The sequence below is a fragment of the Eurosta solidaginis genome, chromosome 1, assembly GCF_040869045.1.
Source record: "Eurosta solidaginis isolate ZX-2024a chromosome 1, ASM4086904v1, whole genome shotgun sequence".
NCBI classification, from domain to species: domain Eukaryota; kingdom Metazoa; phylum Arthropoda; class Insecta; order Diptera; family Tephritidae; genus Eurosta; species Eurosta solidaginis.
Window position 1 is genome coordinate 172218215 of NC_090319.1, and position 17695 is coordinate 172235909.

The following is a 17695-nucleotide window of genomic DNA, read 5'->3' on the forward strand; positions in this document are numbered from 1 at the left end:
TACGTGAACTTACTGCGTCTGGGTTTCACAGCTTATTTGTTGAACATCATGTATATCCGTTTGTGTGCTGCAGTTTTTCTGTGCCAAGTATTGGCTTTTCGCTCCAAAGGTGTCACTTAAATAAAAAAAACCAAACATTTAGAATGGACTTTATCAAATAACTTGCATATATTATCTTACTTTTCTTTCATATTAGAGATGAAAGGTTCACTTTGTCGGCGAAAGTATTGTCCGAAATTTTGGTAGATCACCGTAGGAATTACGGTTGGGGACGACGAGACAACTTTCGTTTTTAACAAACCCTTGATTAGTACTCCTAAGTCATAAATAAAATTATATTTAATTTTTTATCTTCCACCAATCGGGAAACTGAATACTTACATAAAAGCCGGTAAATATAGCGACGGAGTGGAGTTGGGCATCAAATTTACTCTCTGCGCTCCCACAATAAGGTAAGAGGCTTGAAAGTGGAGCGAGCAAATGAAGCCGTTTTGCGGAAACTTAACGCCACAAGTTTTTTTCCCAATTTTTCCTCTTCCTTGGACCTTGCGGGACTGTGAAAAGCTTCACACTCGCTTCTCCCTTCTAATATTGCACAAACAACACTTTCCCATATTTCTTTACAAAAATTTGCAAAACATTTAAACACCACTGCGTAGTAAGATATTTTCACATCAAACGTAAATAAACGAAAAATGTAAACATAAACAAAGTTTGACATTTTATGACCACCTTCGAATGAAAAAACATGTAAAATCCAACTCTGATGCTTTTACCTGGTTATTGTACCATGGTGAAAATACTCATGCAATTCAATGCACTGCTATGTAAATATAACTGACCCTAAAGTAAGTGAAAGTAAAATTGGTGACCTAGTTATCGGTAACGATGAAGTAATCGATTAGGTAACGAGTCACGTCTTGTACGGAGATTACAAGAGTTTATCGTGTATCTAGGGGTGTTAATTCATATTTTTTAGTTATTGGTCTTAATTTGGATGAGTTTCGAACTGATATAAATCAGAGTCTGGCAACCGTGATTGACATGAAAGGAAAAATATCATACTTTTCCTGGTGAAAAGAGATCGGATTTGTGTGCAATAGTTTTATAATTCGACAGGTCCAAGTAAATTAATTATGTCAACAATACAATTTGTAATACACCCGTCATCAGGTACTGATGAGCAATTCATTGAAAGGTAATCTGAGTTGCAATAGCTTATGATTTTGTTAAAACAAAGGTAATAGTCTAGTTAAGGGGTCGGCTGCTGATACGCGTAAAAAAATATCGAGAGAGGTGTTAAAAGACGCGTATTAATCTCGAGAACAATAATCCGAAGGCGGAAAAGAAAAATTTTAACTCGTTCAAAAGTAAAACTGAAAAAAGACCCGCGGGTACCTCCGAAACCGCGGGTAGGATCCATAGTATTTTTGCGCAGAACACCTTTCTGCGTTGGCGGCCTTCGGCCGCGCTTATAAAAAAGGTAGTAGTGCAGTTTAAGGGCCCCACCCTAAAGTTGGGCCAAGATTTTCTAGTGAGGTATCAAAAGACGCGTATTAATCTCGGTAGTAGTGCAGTTTACGGTACCCACCTTAAAGTGGGCACAAGATTTTCAAGTGAGGTATCAAAAGACGCAGTGATGCACAATTTTTTTGGGGGGTACACACACAACAACAACAACCACTTGAAAATCGCCAACCTCAACTGCAAATATCTCCGGACAGAGATACAATTTTTCTTTTCCGCCTTCGGATTATTGTTCTCGAGATTAATACGCGTCTTTTGACACCTCTCTCGATATTTTTTGACGCGTATTAGCAGTCGACCCCTCAACTAGACTTACCAAAACAAAATGAACCCCCTCCCTCCGCCACGTTAGAAAAATATGTCGTCAGTAGACTATTGTCTGTGTCCCACATTTCATCAAAATCCGAGTAGCCGTTCTGGCGTTATTCAGTCGCAAAGACGAAAAAGTATAATCATTAAATTATAACTGTTCCTAGGGGCGGGGAGAAAAATTTTATCTCTGTCCGGAGATATTTGCAGTTGAAGTTGGCGATTTCCATGTGGTTGTTGTTGTTGTTGTTGTTGTGGTACCCACAAAAGAAATTGTGCATCACCGTGGCAGTAGCCACGGTTATACCACATACCCGGACTTGGCCTGGCGTAGCCCAAGGTTATAATACGCTACGACGCGTCTTGACATCAGTATTAATAATCCGAAGGCGGAAAATAAAAATTTGGTAATAGTTTAGTTGAGGGGTCGACTACTAATACGCTACCAAAAATATCGAGGGAGGTGTCAAACGACGCGTATTGATCTCGAGAACAATAATCCGATGGCGGAAAAGAAAAATTTTATCTCTGTCCGGAGATATTTGCATTTGAAGTTGGCGATTTCCATGTGGTTGTTGTTGTGTTTGTACCCCCAAAAAAAATTGTGCATCACCGTGGCGGTAGCCACGGTTATACCACACACCCGGACTTGGCATGGCGTAGCCCAGGGTTATTTTTTATAATCGCGGCCGAAGGCCGCCAACGCAGAAAGGTGTTCTGCGCAAAAATACTATGGATCCGACCCCCGGTTTCGGAGGTACCCGCGGGTCTTTTTTCGGTTTTTCGTTAATATCTTTTGAACGCGTTAACATTTTTATTTTCCGCCTTCGGATTATTAATACTGATGTCAAGACGCGTCGTTTGACACCTCTTTCGATATTTTTGGTAGCGTATTAGCAGTCGACCCCTCAACTAGACTATTACCAAAAATTTTAACGCGTTCAAAAGATATTAACGAAAAACCGAAAAAACCCGCGGGTACCTCCGAAGCCGGGGGTCGGATCCATAGAATTTTTGCGCAGAACACCTTTCTGCGTTGGCGGCCTTCGGCCGCGCTTATAAAAAATAACCCTGGGCTACGCCATGCCAAGTGCGGGTGTGTGGTATAACCGTGGCTACCGCCATCACACCTCACTCGATATTTTTGGTAGCGTATTAGCAGTCGACCCCTCAACTAGACTATTACCAAAAATACTATGGATCCCACCCCCGGATTCGGAGGTACCCGCGGGTCTTTTTTCGGTTTTTCGTTAATATCTTTTGAACGAGTTCAAATTTTTATTTTCCGCCTTTAATTAATACTGATGTCAAGACGCGTCGTTTGACACCTCTCTCGATATTTTTGGTAGCATATTAGCAGTCGACCCCTCAACTAGACTATTACCGTATTTTCTTTTCCGGTATTTGTAGAAAACCCATTCCTATGACTGGGGTTGCGCTCAATAGCATCACGGCAGTTGGTTATATATACCGGAGTTACTCGGGATTTTTATCATTCATTTCAGTGTAACCACATTTAATTTGTTGCGTCCCTCCCACAAGTTGTCATCCCCGTAGGAGCTCCTTGCAGCTGAACTGCTTCAAATAGGTATATGAACCTAACCCTGGTTGTTTTTGTTGTTGGTGTTGCTGTTGTAGCAGTACTTCGCCCCACCTAAGAGTTGCGACCGATCACAAATTGTCATGAATATCCTCTAACGGGAGTCCAAGGAAACTTGCTGTTTCAACAGGGGTGGACCATAATGAAAGGTGTGCTAGAGGCGTTGGTTCCACATTACAATTAAAGAGATGGTTGGTGTCATGTGGGGACACATTGCAAGCGGGGCATACATTTTGTATGTCGCGGTTGATTCTGGAGATGTAGATAGATAGATAGATTGATATTTATTATTAATATGTTTACATATTTTTTGATTTCACAATAAATTTTAAATATTACAAATTCATTTTCAATTCACAGACGTGTATGATATATATATATATATATTAAGTAATAAAAAGTAAAAAGAGTTAACGTGTTACAGTATCCAGAACGAAGTTGAGCCAGAGTGACTTGCGTTTCCCTGGGGAGTATGCGATCCTCTTCCGCAAGTTTTGTGTACTGTTTTTTGAGTACTGGATTCACCGGGCAATTCCTGGCATAAAGGTCCGACGCCTGTTTGTGGAGTTCAACAAGGACCTGCTTGCTTTTTTTTTGTTTCATACGGCTGAGTTCTCTGGTGCCGTATTTCCTCAAAATGCTTACGGAGATTACTCCTTAAGTCCCTAGGCGGGGTTGGCTCACCAATCAGATGTCTGTTGGGATGCCCAGGTTTCTGGGTATTCAACAGGAACCCATGGTTAGCATCTCATTTCTCCCCTGATGGGGAGTATTCTCGCCTCATTATGTAGATGGTGTTCTGGGGACATAAGAAGACAGCCCGTGGCGGTTCTGAGGGCAGTATTTTGGCAGGCCTGTAGCTTATTCCAGTGGATAATTTTTAGGCTTGGGGACCATATAGGGGACGCGTAGCATGCAATCGGCTGGCCAATTGCTTTGTAAGTGGTAATGACTGTTTCTTTGTCTTTTCCCCAAGTACTGCCAGCAAGGGATTTGAGGATTTTATTACGCTTCCCAAGGCAGTCGGTTCTATGTATCGGATCGACTCGGGATTTTTCCCGACCAAGGACTGCCATTTCAGTGTAACCCCATTTAATTTGTTGCGTCCCTCCCGCAAATTGTCATCCTCCCAGCAGCTCCTTGCTCCATATTCTCTTGCTCCGAGAAGGTATCGAATCCAATCCGGGTCCGTCTTCTGACCCCGCTCCTGAGAAATGGTTTTGCTGCATCTGCCGGAAAAGAATCTATTTAGGACGGTCATACTCTGTTCAGTGTGTCTCGTGTAAGGGATGGTTGCATCGGACAGGTTGTTCTGGGCTTGATCCCAAAACCCGACGTCCACGTAACTTTTATAAATCTTTTGTGGCTCCTTGCTGTTCACGTCCAAGGCGTCCCGTAGTCTACGCCTACGACGTCTCCCCCTATGCACTTCAAAATTCTGCAGTTAAACTGTAATGGACTAACTGGGAAGATCACGGAGATAGTCGATTTCATGAAGCGGCACAAAATCCGCATTTCTGCGATTCAAGAGACTAAAATCACAGCAAGATCTGCTCTGCAGACTTGTTCTGGGTATATTGTACACAGAAAAGATCGAGAGAGCGGAAATGGAGTTGGCCTCGCGTTTATCATACACCACTCTGTGCAATATCATTTATTTGATCCGACATCGGCCGCAGAGACGGTGTCTTAGAACGTCATGGCTTATCTGTCCGGTCAGGCGATGTAAACCTAGAAATCATCAACGTCTACATCCCTCCTGCCACCTGTTGCCCCAGTGGATACCGCCCTAATATCAGCGCATTACTCACTGGCGATAATTGCATTATCTTAGGCGATTTCAAGGACCATCACGATCTATGGCGTTCAAACTTGCAGGCGAACAGCAGGGGTGAGATGTTGGCGGATCAGATAGAAGAAACGACGTTCTGCACAATAAACGGAGACGCGTATGGTAGGAAGCTGTCACAGTTCGCCAGATATATCAATCGTGAACGCAGGACTCGTAAACTGCATCAACTGGCAGCCGATGGTAACATTGGCATCCGACCAACTGCCAAAACTTATTTCGCTCGAGCTCACCGCCGACTTCATCGTCACAGAAAAGCGCACTTTCATAAACTTTAAAAAAGGAAAGTGGGATGAATACAAATACTGTACAGACAACCGCTTTGCTGCCCTCCCTATCCCGACTGATGCTCGCCAAGGGGAGCGTGCTTTCCGCGAGGTCATTGAATCCGCCTCGGCTCGCTTTATTCCCGCCGGTATAATTCCCAAATTCGGCCTCACTTTCCGGCGGAGGCCGCAAATTTAGCGAGAGAACGTGACCTTATAAGACAGCTCGATCCCGGCGACCCCCAAATAAGGGATATAAAACAACGCATCAGATTGCTTGTGGATGAACACAAGCGGGCGAAATGGGAGGAGCACCTAAGAGGTTAGATAGATAGATAGATAGATGTTGTGAGGTTAAGCACTGCGACCTATTGGTCTATTGTGCCCTCAATTCTCTTTACAACACTTCATCCAAGCCGAGTTCCCTGAGAAAATCCAGAATGGTTCCCGGCTTCAGAGAGTGTATGTGACTATTTCCTAGTTTGGATGATCCTAGGATTCTAAGTCTTCGTCTCGCGACTGCCTCATATTCCTTCAGGATGTGTTCTGCAGACTCATCTTCGACATCACAGAAGCGACAGAGGCTACTAGCTGATATGCCTAATTTATGCATGTGGCTCTTTAGCCTACAGTGACCTGTGAGTATACCTGTTACAATCCTAAGGCTACTTTTTGGGAGGTTAATCATAGCCTTATATCGCTTCGAGTTGTACCCTCCTATTAGTGCCTTTGCCTGCCGAAGTCCTGGACTCTCGCGCCAGTGTTGTTCTCTGAGGCACGCCTCCTTTTGTATAAAGTCCTCCCTTATTGTATGTGACCCTATTGGCACCATAGGCTCGGGTCCTATTGGCTTTCCGGCCGCTGCCAACTTGGCAAGCTCGTCGGCTCGCTCATTACCATCCACTCCTCTGTGTCCAGGTACCCATGCTAGACGGATGGTGTTGTTGACTCCTAGATTGTTTAACCTCTCCACGCACTCAAGGACTGTTGATGATTTGATCTCAACCGAAGCTAATGCCTTGAGTGCAGCCTGACTGTCGCTGAGTATAACGATTTTCTCGTTGGTATATCCCCGCTGTAAATTTATCTCTGCACACCGGCTTATGGCAACAACTTCGGCCTGGAAGATGCTCGGATATTTTCCGAGTGGTAGGTATATTTTGGTTCGGGGCCCGAAGATCCCCGCTCCTATGCCCTCCGGTGTCTTCGAGCCATCGGTGTACCATATTATAGTGTGTTCCTGGTGAAGCGCTTCAATCCTGGAGGTGTCCCACGTACATTTGTTCCCCAGCTCTATTTTGAAGCGCTTCTCAAACTTAATTATCTTCCTCGTATCATCTCTGGGAAGTTGGATAAGTGGAATCTGCTCCTGCAGCTTCGCCATGCTCCGTGACTGTATCACTTTGCCTCTTCCACATCCCTCTTTAGCTATGTTTACTAAAGTACTCCTGGCTGCCTGCTCAATTATTATATGTAGAGGTGTTAACTCAAGCAACACTTCTATTGCTGCCGTCGGGCATGTTCGCATGGCTCCCGTAATGCAGACACACGCTAAGCGTTGAAGCTTCGTGAGCGATTTTTGTACGGTCACCATGGTTGTTCTTGATGCCCACGCAACTGCTCCGTACACTATGATAGGTCTCACTATCATAGTGTACATCCATCTTAGGATCTTTGGGCTGCATCCCCAGGATCTTCCTGCAATACGTCTGCACACCATTATTGCTCTTGTAGCCTTTGTTATGGTGTTGTCGACGTGTTTCTTCCATAAGAGCTTAGAGTCAAACGTGACTCCCAAGTATTTCACCTCAGACGTGTACTCCATCTGTACTCCATCCATTGTGATTTGCCTAATCCCTTCCAGTTTCCTTTTCCTGGTAAAGGGCACAATGCATGTCTTGTTAGGGTTGATGCTTAGCCCTACCTCAGTACACCATTCTTTCGTTAACCTCAATGCCCTTTGCATTATGTCGCAAAGGGTGCTCTCAAATTTGCCCCTTACAATGATAACAATATCATCCGCGTACCCCTGACATCGGATTCCGTTGTCTGAGAGCCTCTGTAGAAGTTCATCTACTACCAGGCTCCACAGCAGGGGTGACAGGACGCCCCCTTGTGGACATCCTTTCGTTGTTTTAATCTCTACTGTGCCGTCCCCACTTGAGGTTTCGGCAATCCTCGTGCGCAATAAGGCGTTTATCCACATACGGATTGGACGCTGTATCTCTCTTCTCTCGAGTACCCGATTCACACTTTCGTGTGTCGTGTTGTCGAAAGCCCCCTCTATGTCCAAAAATGCGCATAGAGTTATCTCCCCGCACTCGAGCGCACTTTGGATTTCTGTGGACAGCTGATACAGTGCAGTTTCTGTCGACCTGCCTGTTCTGTATGCATGCTGATCTTTATGTAGTGGCACTCTAACGAGAGCCTTTGATCTAATCTCATGGTCTACAATCTTCTCCATTGCTTTGAGAGCAAAGGATGTCAGGCTTATAGGCCTAAAGGACTTAGGAATGGAGTAGTCCTTTTTAGCCACCTTAGGTATAAAGACCACTTTTGCTCTTCTCCACATCGTCGGGATGTATGCCAGTGCGAGGCTATCCCTCATAATCCTGACCAGGTGTGGGATCAATTCCTCGCCCTGCTGCAGAAAGGCTGGATATATACCATCCACTCCCGGAGACTTGTAGCTCTGGAAAGACTTTACTGCCCACTTAACTGTGCCATCGTTGAAGAGTTCTTTAGCGAGGTTCCAATCTGTGGGTGTTGGTCTCCCTTCTCGAGCCTCCTCCGTTGAGGTATCCGAGGATGCGTCCGGGAAATGAGCTGCAAGCAGGGCACGTGCTCTTTCTTCCTCAGTCCTTGAGTAGGTTCCATCAGGGAGCTTAATTGATAGTCGTGTCTCCCTTTGGTCCTTGGCTAGGGCTTTGTGGAGCCTTGCCGCCTCTGGAACCTCCGAAATACCCTCACAAAATTTCCTGAAGCTCTTTCTTTTAGCTTTTCTAATCTCTTTGTTATATGCTGTTAGATTCGCTGTGTATTGCTCCCAGTTTCCCGTGCGCCTCGCTTGGTTAAAGAGTTTGCGCACGGTTTTCCTCATTTCCGAGAGTTTCCTCGACCACCAGGGGGTTTTATTTCCTCGGCCTTTGGATTCTCGACAGCTAGAGTTAAACGCTTCAATAATGACACGGTTGAAGTTATTAACTCTTGTCTCCAATTCCATATAACTTGTTCCTCTGTTCCTACTATCTATGATAGGAAGATTTCACTGTATTATGTTCCTGAACATGTCCCAGTTTGTGTTCCTGGGGTTTCGCCTTGGTGGTCCTTCTATGGGCATAGCCCCGATGACGAACTGGATAATAAGATGGTCCGACATTGAGGGTTCAGAGGAAACCCCCCATCCAGAGACCAGCTCATCAGCCAGATCGTTACCCAGGGTTATGTCCAGGACTTCTTCTCTAGACCTAGTGATGAAGGTTGGTGAATTCCCAACGTTGTATATGCTTAGGTCATTACTAATAATAAATTCAAGAACGGACTCACCCCTCGAATTGGTGTCTGTACTGTTCAATACCTCGTGGTGCGCATTCGCGTCGCATCCCATGATCAACGGTATTTTTGCCCATCTGCAGTATTCCGTCAGTTTCTTCACACCCTCTGGAGGGACCTCGTAGTTGTCTCCCGCAAAGTAGGCCGCTGCGAAGACGATGTCTGTTGACTCTCCTTGTATTACCATCGTCGCCTGAACTGCTACGAGGTCTTGACTCATAAACTCTGTAATGCAAAAATAGTTAATGGAGTTGTTAAGCACTACACACGCTCTTGGTCTTTCTTGAGAAAGATCCCAAATTACCTTATTATTTCTCTCTTTTAAGCCTCTCACCTGACCTTTGTACACCCAAGGTTCTTGGATGAGTGCTATGCCCAGATCTTCCGAGGCAAACCTGCGTGCTATTACTGCCGAAGCAGCTTTAGCATGGTGCAGGTTGATCTGGGCAACCTTTGTGTATGGGCCGGTCAGTGCTGAAGCCTTACCGGCTCGTCCTCATCGGACAGCCGCTGGTTTTCCTCTCTTCTGTCCTCCAAACCTAGGTCTTCTAAGTTTAGACCTTCCAGGAGCTCCTCTGTTGATGGAGCTTGCGTATGCTCTTTACCGGTGATTAACCCGGTTGTTGACCCTGTGGCTGACGAGACACTGGTTGGGCACTGGTTGGATGTTGCTGCCCTGGATGTTGTTGCTACCTCCTCGCTTTGCTCCCCAGTGCTCTGGACTTGTCCTGGAACGTGGGGTTGTTCCACACTGGCTTGGGCTTTTTGCTTCCAAGGTCTGACCGGGACGAAGCTGAACCGGTAGTTCACCTTGAAGCTAGCTTCCTTTATTTTAATGAACGATGCCTCGTCAATTGCCATGTTTACCCGCAAGCCCCCCTCCTCAGCACTGCTGCTGATTATACGCCACATCCCAACATTTAAGAAGGTGTTCTGTGCCTTCAGCAGTTTAAGTGCGAATTCTTTGTCGCTACTTCTGGGGAGATACATAGTGACGGTGTGCGTCGGCGGTATATCATCCCCTTTCCTCGTAATAAGGGCAGGGCCCTCCCAACTATGCAGAGTTGGTGTGACTCTGGTCAGCCATTCGGCTGTTTCCTCATCCTTGCAGTCTACAAGGAGTAATCCTGGCCTAAAGTACACGCCGCAGAAAGCCAGAGATTGCTTTCCCCATCCCTTCGATACCTCGATCATTATCGTGTCTTGCAGCCGCGTCAGCTCTTCCTGGCTCAAGACCTCCGCCGGGTATTGCTTTGGAAGCACCGCCATCCGTATGCCCTTTAAGGCATCCGAGTAGCCCTGCATTTTGGGCCTCCCCTGCGCAGTTGATGTACCAGGTGCTGGCAGCGGCGCATTCGCTCTTCTTGAGGTAGACGGTGTGGGGTAAGCTCTCTGTCCCCTGGTCTGCGTTGCGTCCTCCCGTCGTGCCTGACCTCTTCTTCGGTTGTCAGCGGGAGCGCTTTGCTTCTCATTACGGCTTTTTTGTTGATTCCCGCGGTTATGTGACCCGCGGTGATGCGATGCCTGCTCGCCTCTTGCCGTTTCCCTCTCACCCCGCCTTGATTTCCAGGCGGATGGGTTCTTCTTGCTCGGCCTCATGTGTTGCAGTGCCTTCTCGCGTGCACTGTCCGGGGTCCTTCCCTGCTTCAGGTATCGAAGGTACCACTTCTTTCCTGCGCCACTTAGCCCGATTCTTCTTGGGTCATCGAAGCCACCTGGCTCCCCCAGTTCGGGCCAGCTCGCACCATGGCGATGCTCTGTGCCAGAGTCTTCGAACGACGATGACCTCGCTCTGGCATTCGCACTTTCCTTTGGCGATCGTTTTCCGCGGTCTAAACTCGACCTCTTCCTTCCTCCGTCACGTTCGGCTTTGTCGTCCCTTGACTTGGACCGTCTTCTTTCCCCTGGGTACTGGCGATCATGCATTTCACCCAGGTGTCTCTTAGCTGCTGACTCCCTGCTGCTATGGCAATGTCTCTCCCTTGAGGGTGAGCGTTTGCGGTTTCGACTTTCCCGCTTCTCTTGCGTCTCCTCTCGGGGTCTCCTTTGCCGGGTTTCGCAAAGGCTGTTGCTGGCTGCGATTTTTGCCTCTGCCCGGCTTGGCCCACTGGTGGTGATTAACCCACCATGCTGTGGTTTGACGCTGCTCTCCACTTTCGTGGTGCTCTGCCCACTGTGCTGCTGATTTCTGCTGGTTGTGTTAGTCTTCACGGTGGTGATTAACCCACCGTGATGTTTGCCTTCGCTACTCGTCTTGGTGGTGCTCTGCCCACTCTGGTGCTGGTTCTTGCCTGCCGTGTCTTTTTTGAGTTTCTTGACCGTCTCGCTTCCGGACGTTTGGTCATCGTCGTCCCTGGCATGCTCCTCAAAAAGGGCAAGTTCTTCTGCAGTCAGGTTTAGGTGGCTTAGGGAGTAGGTTCTCTCGCCATGCTTTTCCCTTCGGCGTTTGTTGTTACCGCCACTCTTTGCTGTCAACTTGCTATCCCTCCCTTCAATTTGTTTTTGTTGATTTTTGTTGTTGTTGTTGGTTTTATTTGTGTTTGTATTCATCATCTTGTTCGTACGATCACATGCCTGCCGTGGCAAGCGTAGTGATCTATTCAGTATAAAAGGGGAACTCGGTTCGTCCACCGCGGCAGAGCCCCTTGACGCGGTAAGGCCATAGTTACTCCCCAAGGTGGCCCGGTGTCAGGGAGGCGCCGTTATAATACAGCCGGTGTTGTAAACCTCCTGGCTGCAAACCAGTCCAATGGGCACGGTGTCGCATAACACCCTGGATTAGGAGGTGACAGTTCCTAGTTACCGCTCGCATGCGCGACGAATCAGTCCGATGTGAGTAGCGAGGCTGCTCCCATCCGGCCGACTCGCGACAACTTGTGATCGGCGTAAGCCCCTGCACCACTACAAGGTGCCTGTCCTCGCAGGGGCCAAGAGGTTGTAACCTCTATACCGGTGTGGGTAAGCATTGGTCCACCGTAAAGTCCCTATCGAATCCGACTAAGCACAAAGACAAAGTTTCCATCGCCTTTGGCGACAAAGTGCTGTCGAATGCGAAAAAATGCGCGAGCGCTTTCTGCCGACAATATATAATGCATCCTACGGTCGACAAAGATAGACGGAGAGCCAATAGACACGCACATAAACACAAATTCAGCGCGTCACCATTCACCATCACCGCTAAAGAGGTTGAGGACGCCATTGGTCGCGCTAAACCATCCAAAGCAGTGGGCCTAGACGGCATAGCCAATCCGATGCTCAAAAGCCTAGGGGAAATAGGGTTTCAAATATTTAGCACATGTCTTCAGCCTGTCTCTTTCCACCTTTGTCATTCCCGAAAAATGAAAATGTTCAAGGTGGTCCCCCTACAAAAGCCTGGGAAACCAGCTATCGTAGGAGAGTCATACCGCCCGAAATCTCTTCTATCGCCAGTAGCCAAGACGCTTGAAGCCATTTTGCTCCCCTACTTCAAAGCAAATTTCCAGCTAGCCTGTCATCAGCAGGGCTTTAGAAAACTTCATACCACCACCACGCTAAATGCCATTAGCACCCAGATAAATTGCGGTTTAAATCAAAACCAACACCATAGAAAAGTACTTGTTGCGCTAGACCTATCAAAACCTTTTGATACGGTCAATCATGGCACGTTACTGCAAGACCTGGAAGGGTATACCCTTCCCCCATGTCTTAAAAGGTGGACCGCAAATTATCTGGGTGGTCGACAGGCATCGGTACAATTTAGAAGCGAAACATCAAAACGAAGAAGAATTCAACTAGGGGTGCCGCAGGGTGGTATCCTATTCCCACTTTTGTTTAACTTCTACATATCAAAGCTACCTTCGCCACCAGAAGAAGTTACTATCGTTTCCCACACCGGTGACTGCACAATAATGGCCACAGGCCCAGAGCCACAGATCGATGAGCTTTGCAACAGAATAAACGGCTACCTTCCTGATCTCTCCAGTTTTTTCGCCTCGCGAAACCTGGCATTATCTCCGACTAAATCCTTCGCGACCTTATTTACAACATGGCAGTCCCAAATGTCGACCATTTTGAACATCCCCGTCGGTGGCGCTACGCTACCGACTGCCCTACACCCCAAAATCATGGGTGTGCCGTTTGATCAGGATCTACATTTTTGTGAGCATGCAGCCGCAATTGTATCGAAAATCCAGAACCGTAATAAAATCCTCAAATCTCTTGCTGCAGTACTTGGGGAAAATACAAAGAAACGCTCTTGTTGTTGTTGTAGCGATAAGGTTGCTCTCCGAAGGCTTTGGAGAGTGTTATCGATGTGATGGTCCTTTGCCGGATACAGATCCGGTAACACAACACCATTAAGGTGCTAGCCCGACCATCTCGGGAACGATTTATATGGCCACATTAAACCTTCAGGCCCTCCCTCCCTCCCCACTACCAAGTTCCATGAGGAGCAAACACCGCTCAGGGGCTTAAGGAGTCATCTCCGTAAGCATTATGAGGAAATACAGCACCTGATAACTCAGCCGTATGAAGCAAAAAAACACAAGCAGGTCCTCAGTGAACTCCACAGGAATTGTCCAGTGAATCCAGTACTCAAAGAACAATACACAAAACTTGCGGAAGAGGAACGCACACTCCCCAGGAAAACGCGTGTCACTCTAGCTCAACTTCGATCTGGATACTGTAACAGGTTCATCTCTTACGTATCCAGAATCAACCCCTACATACAAAATGTATGTCATGATTGCAATGTGTCCCCACATGACACTTACCATCACTTTAATTGTAATGTGGAATCAACGCCTCTAACACCGCTCTTATTATGGTCCACCCCTGTTGAACCAGCAAGTTTCCTTGGACCCCCGTTAGAGGATATTGATGACAATTTGTGATCGGTCGCACCTATTCGATGGGGCGGCGCACTGCTACAACAACAACAACAACAACCCTTACCATCCTTCCCTGGAAATAGATGCGAATTAAAAAAAAATGTTCTCGGAGTTGCATTACCACTGTATACGACTCTAGTTTTAGATTTGAATACGCGAAGGCTAATTTTAATGAACTTAACCAAATTTTATCTACAGTAGTTTGGCCCAAATACGGTGCAGATATTGACAAAAACGTTTCTGGCTTCAATGCAATCATTCACGCTATTCTGGAAAGACATGTACCTAAGCGTAAACGTGTTTCCACTGAACTAGTCCAAATATGGTACAAGAAGACGGGTTCACACTCCGACTACTTGAAGTACTCTATATTGCGTCATAAATATTTTGAATTAAATAAAAAGTGTTACAATACCTATCTCTGTGCGATGAAAAAGAAAATAACTTGCAATCCGAAAGCTTTCTATGATTTCGTGAACTCTAAACGTAGGGTTAAAGGGTTTCCATCTGGTATGAAATACCGTGATGATTTCTCTAGCGACGATCAAGATATTGGTAACTTCTTTGCACAATTTTTCAAATCTAACTATTCCGCTGAATTTATTTCTTTGTCTAGTGAATACCCGTATCAACTCACTTACCGCAATTAATATTCCAGCAATATCTCCAGAAGAGGTTTTTACATATTTAACGTCTTTGAAGGAATCTTATAAATACGGTCCTGACCCAATTCCTACATATTTTCTCAAAAAATGCGCTGAACTCATTTATCAGCCCCTAACTGATTTATTCAACATGTCCTTAAAACATGGTGTTTTTCCTGGTGCTTGGAAGGAATCTTTTCTAATACCCCTCCACAAAAACGGCAGTAGGCCATGTGTAGAAAATTATCAAGGAATTGCAAAATTGTCTGCCATTCCAAAGGTATTTGAAGCCATTGTTACCAATCAGCTAACATTTTCCATTTCTACATTGATTGCAGACTCTCAACATGGATTCTGTAAAGACAAATCTACCATTACAAACTTACTTGAATTCACAACTCATGTTTCTAATGGATTTAGAGAAAATCTTCACACCGATGTTATTTACACTGATTTCAGTAAACCATTGACAAAGTTTCCCACTCCTTGCTTATCCACAAGCTGGATCGACTTGGCTTCCAACCTGGTCTCACCCAGTGGATATCTTCGTATCTCTGCGATAGAACGCAACAAGTAATTTTAAAAAATACTCTTTCAGATGTCATTAATGTTCCATCTGGCGTCCCACAGGGCAGTCTTCTCGGTCCAATTCTGTTCTAGCTATTTTTTAATGATATATGTACTAGAGATATAAGTACGCCGCCGATAAACGCCGCCGCCAAATGTCAAAAATTTCGTCGCGGCGGCGGCGGCGGGGTCCGGCGCGTTACTATATTTTCTACTCGTTTAAGACTATCTAGGCCATTCATTGTTCATTCGAAAATTGGTCGGATATGGTCGAAAGTGGTATCAACGGATGCGCATCACTGCCAGTTATAAGAAACTAATTGCGAAATTTGACTCTTTCTAACTGTTCAAGAGATATTAAAAATAAAATAATTTAAAAAAATTTTAAGTTAAACGGTTTTATTGAAAACAATACTGACATGAAGTAATAATAATACGAAAAGCTAGAAAATAATTAGGTAGGTCCCAGGTACTAGTCATCACACTCCTTATTAATCTAGGGCGTTGATCAGACAATTAAATAAAAGCGTTGGGCGCGTGAAATTTCTAAAAATGTGAGGCGTAGCATAACCTGATTAAGGTTCAGTTGGTTTTACATATAACTATCAATATAAATATGACGCGTCCAACGCTTTTATTTAATTGTCTGATCAACGCCCTAGATTGATAAGGAGTGTGATGACTAGTACCTAGGACCTACCTAATTATTTTCTAGCTTTTCGTATTATTATTACTTCATGTAAGTATTGTTTTCAATAAAACCGTTTAACTTTAAATTTTTTTTTAATTATTTTATTTTCAAGTTTTTATTTAATAGCATATTATATCTCACTCCATTTAGTTTATTTAGTGACTCATTATCACAAGGACTCTTTCCTGACAATTTGTTACAACCTAAGTCCTCAATACATAATCCTTCACGGTGGTCCTCGATCGGATTTGACCTTGAATTGCTTGCCCTTCAAATTTTCTTTCGAAATATGATTTGGGAATATGTTACGATTAGACTTCAGCAAAAACTGAAATCGAACAATGAGCCGTTTTTTTATTCAGTTTTTAAATTTTCATTTGATAGTTTAATCATGAAAATACGCCATAATCTCCCAAATAATGTATGTGTATGTGTGTACGCCTGTGTGTGAGTTTATAATGTGTGTGAGTTTATAATGTCAAAATATAAAATATATATCTAAAAAATAATTACATTTTAACATTTTACATATGCAGAGAATTATACTCGCATACAGCTCTTAATAAACGTTGTCCATAGTCAGAAATGCTTGGAGATACTTTATATTTGGCCCAGGTTGCAGAAAAATCGTAATGCACGGCCTCCATAGCTTGTTCACTGTAAAATCCGAGGCCATTTCCGTGTTTGGGCAAAATTCTTCCACGTGAAAGAAACCGTATGAACTTTTGGTGTGACAGCAATATCTAAAGATAAATATGATGCTTTAAATTCATTGATGTATTCAATGAATTTTGGATCCAGCCTAACTGAAAATGATGCTGTGACAACTTCATTGAACGTCTGGAAAGCGTCAACGTATTTTAAACAGCCTATGGTATAGTTTGAACGCAACAAATCAAGTTTCTGCAACAAAATGCGGCAACTATTTCCTTTGAACGAAGGGCTCCCATGGGTCATTTCACGTTGAACATTACAGCGCTCTGCCCAAAGAAGAGCTTCGGCCTCAAATTCTTTGGACATGTGAGAGAACAAGGTATTTACGACTCCTAATAATAAATGTAACTCCGGTGGAGAAATTAGATCCAAAATTAATCGATCAGCGAGAGTTTGAATGACTGGGGGTTTTACACAGTTCATGAAATTTTTGGCATTCTTCTTGTTGCTCCGTGCATCGCACCATTCCATATAATTTTCCAATCGTTCTACTTTCACCAACACAAGAAAGATTACTCTTTTCTGCATAACACCAACAACATGGATGTAAACTTGCATGTGACATCATTCCAACAATTATATTGGCGAGTTTCAAATCAGTTGCTATTGTTCCTTGGAATTCATTAATATTAAGTTCTGACCATAAATGTGCCACATTATCGTAGTTCTCTTCAACGCATGGAGCTAAGCCGATAATCATCAATTTCTTTACACTTGAGTCTTTCAATTTCTTAGCAGCTATACCATCATTATATGATTTTCGACTAGATTTCTTCACGTTGCAATGATCCATTGGAGCTTGGATACTTAAACAAACATTTAAAAAACCACCGCCGCCATCTATACCAAATTTCAAGTGTTTTTCTTCAATGTCACGTGACTCGATTACTCTACCGATCAGCTTATGCAAATCATTGCAGCATATTAATGACGCAGAACTACAAGAACTATCTTTATCGGTTCTCTTACTGAAATCGAATATTTTACAATCAAATAAATCATCTAAAAGATGATTTTCAAGCAACAATTTCCTCTTGAGATTGGGTTCAATAATTTTGGCGTTCCTACTTCCCACGCGAATTGCTGTAGCGATCCCATTTGTTACTTT

The 17695-nt window shown here is 44.6% G+C and overlaps 1 protein-coding gene across 4 annotated transcripts in view; it reads left to right on the forward strand.

The window, feature by feature from the left end:
* Positions 1 to 968: 968 nt before the first annotated feature.
* The window catches only part of hyd (E3 ubiquitin-protein ligase hyd), a 1108663-nt gene continuing 1091936 nt past the window's right edge, over positions 969 to 17695 (forward strand). The window contains exon 1 of one of the 4 annotated variants that reach the window (XM_067760031.1): positions 969 to 1198. In XM_067760031.1, the coding sequence (XP_067616132.1) occupies positions 1137 to 1198 (62 nt within the window). In that variant the 5' untranslated portion in view covers positions 969 to 1136. The remainder of the gene's footprint in view (positions 1199 to 17695) is intronic. The other 3 variants (XM_067760029.1, XM_067760028.1, XM_067760030.1) reach the window with 3 other exon arrangements.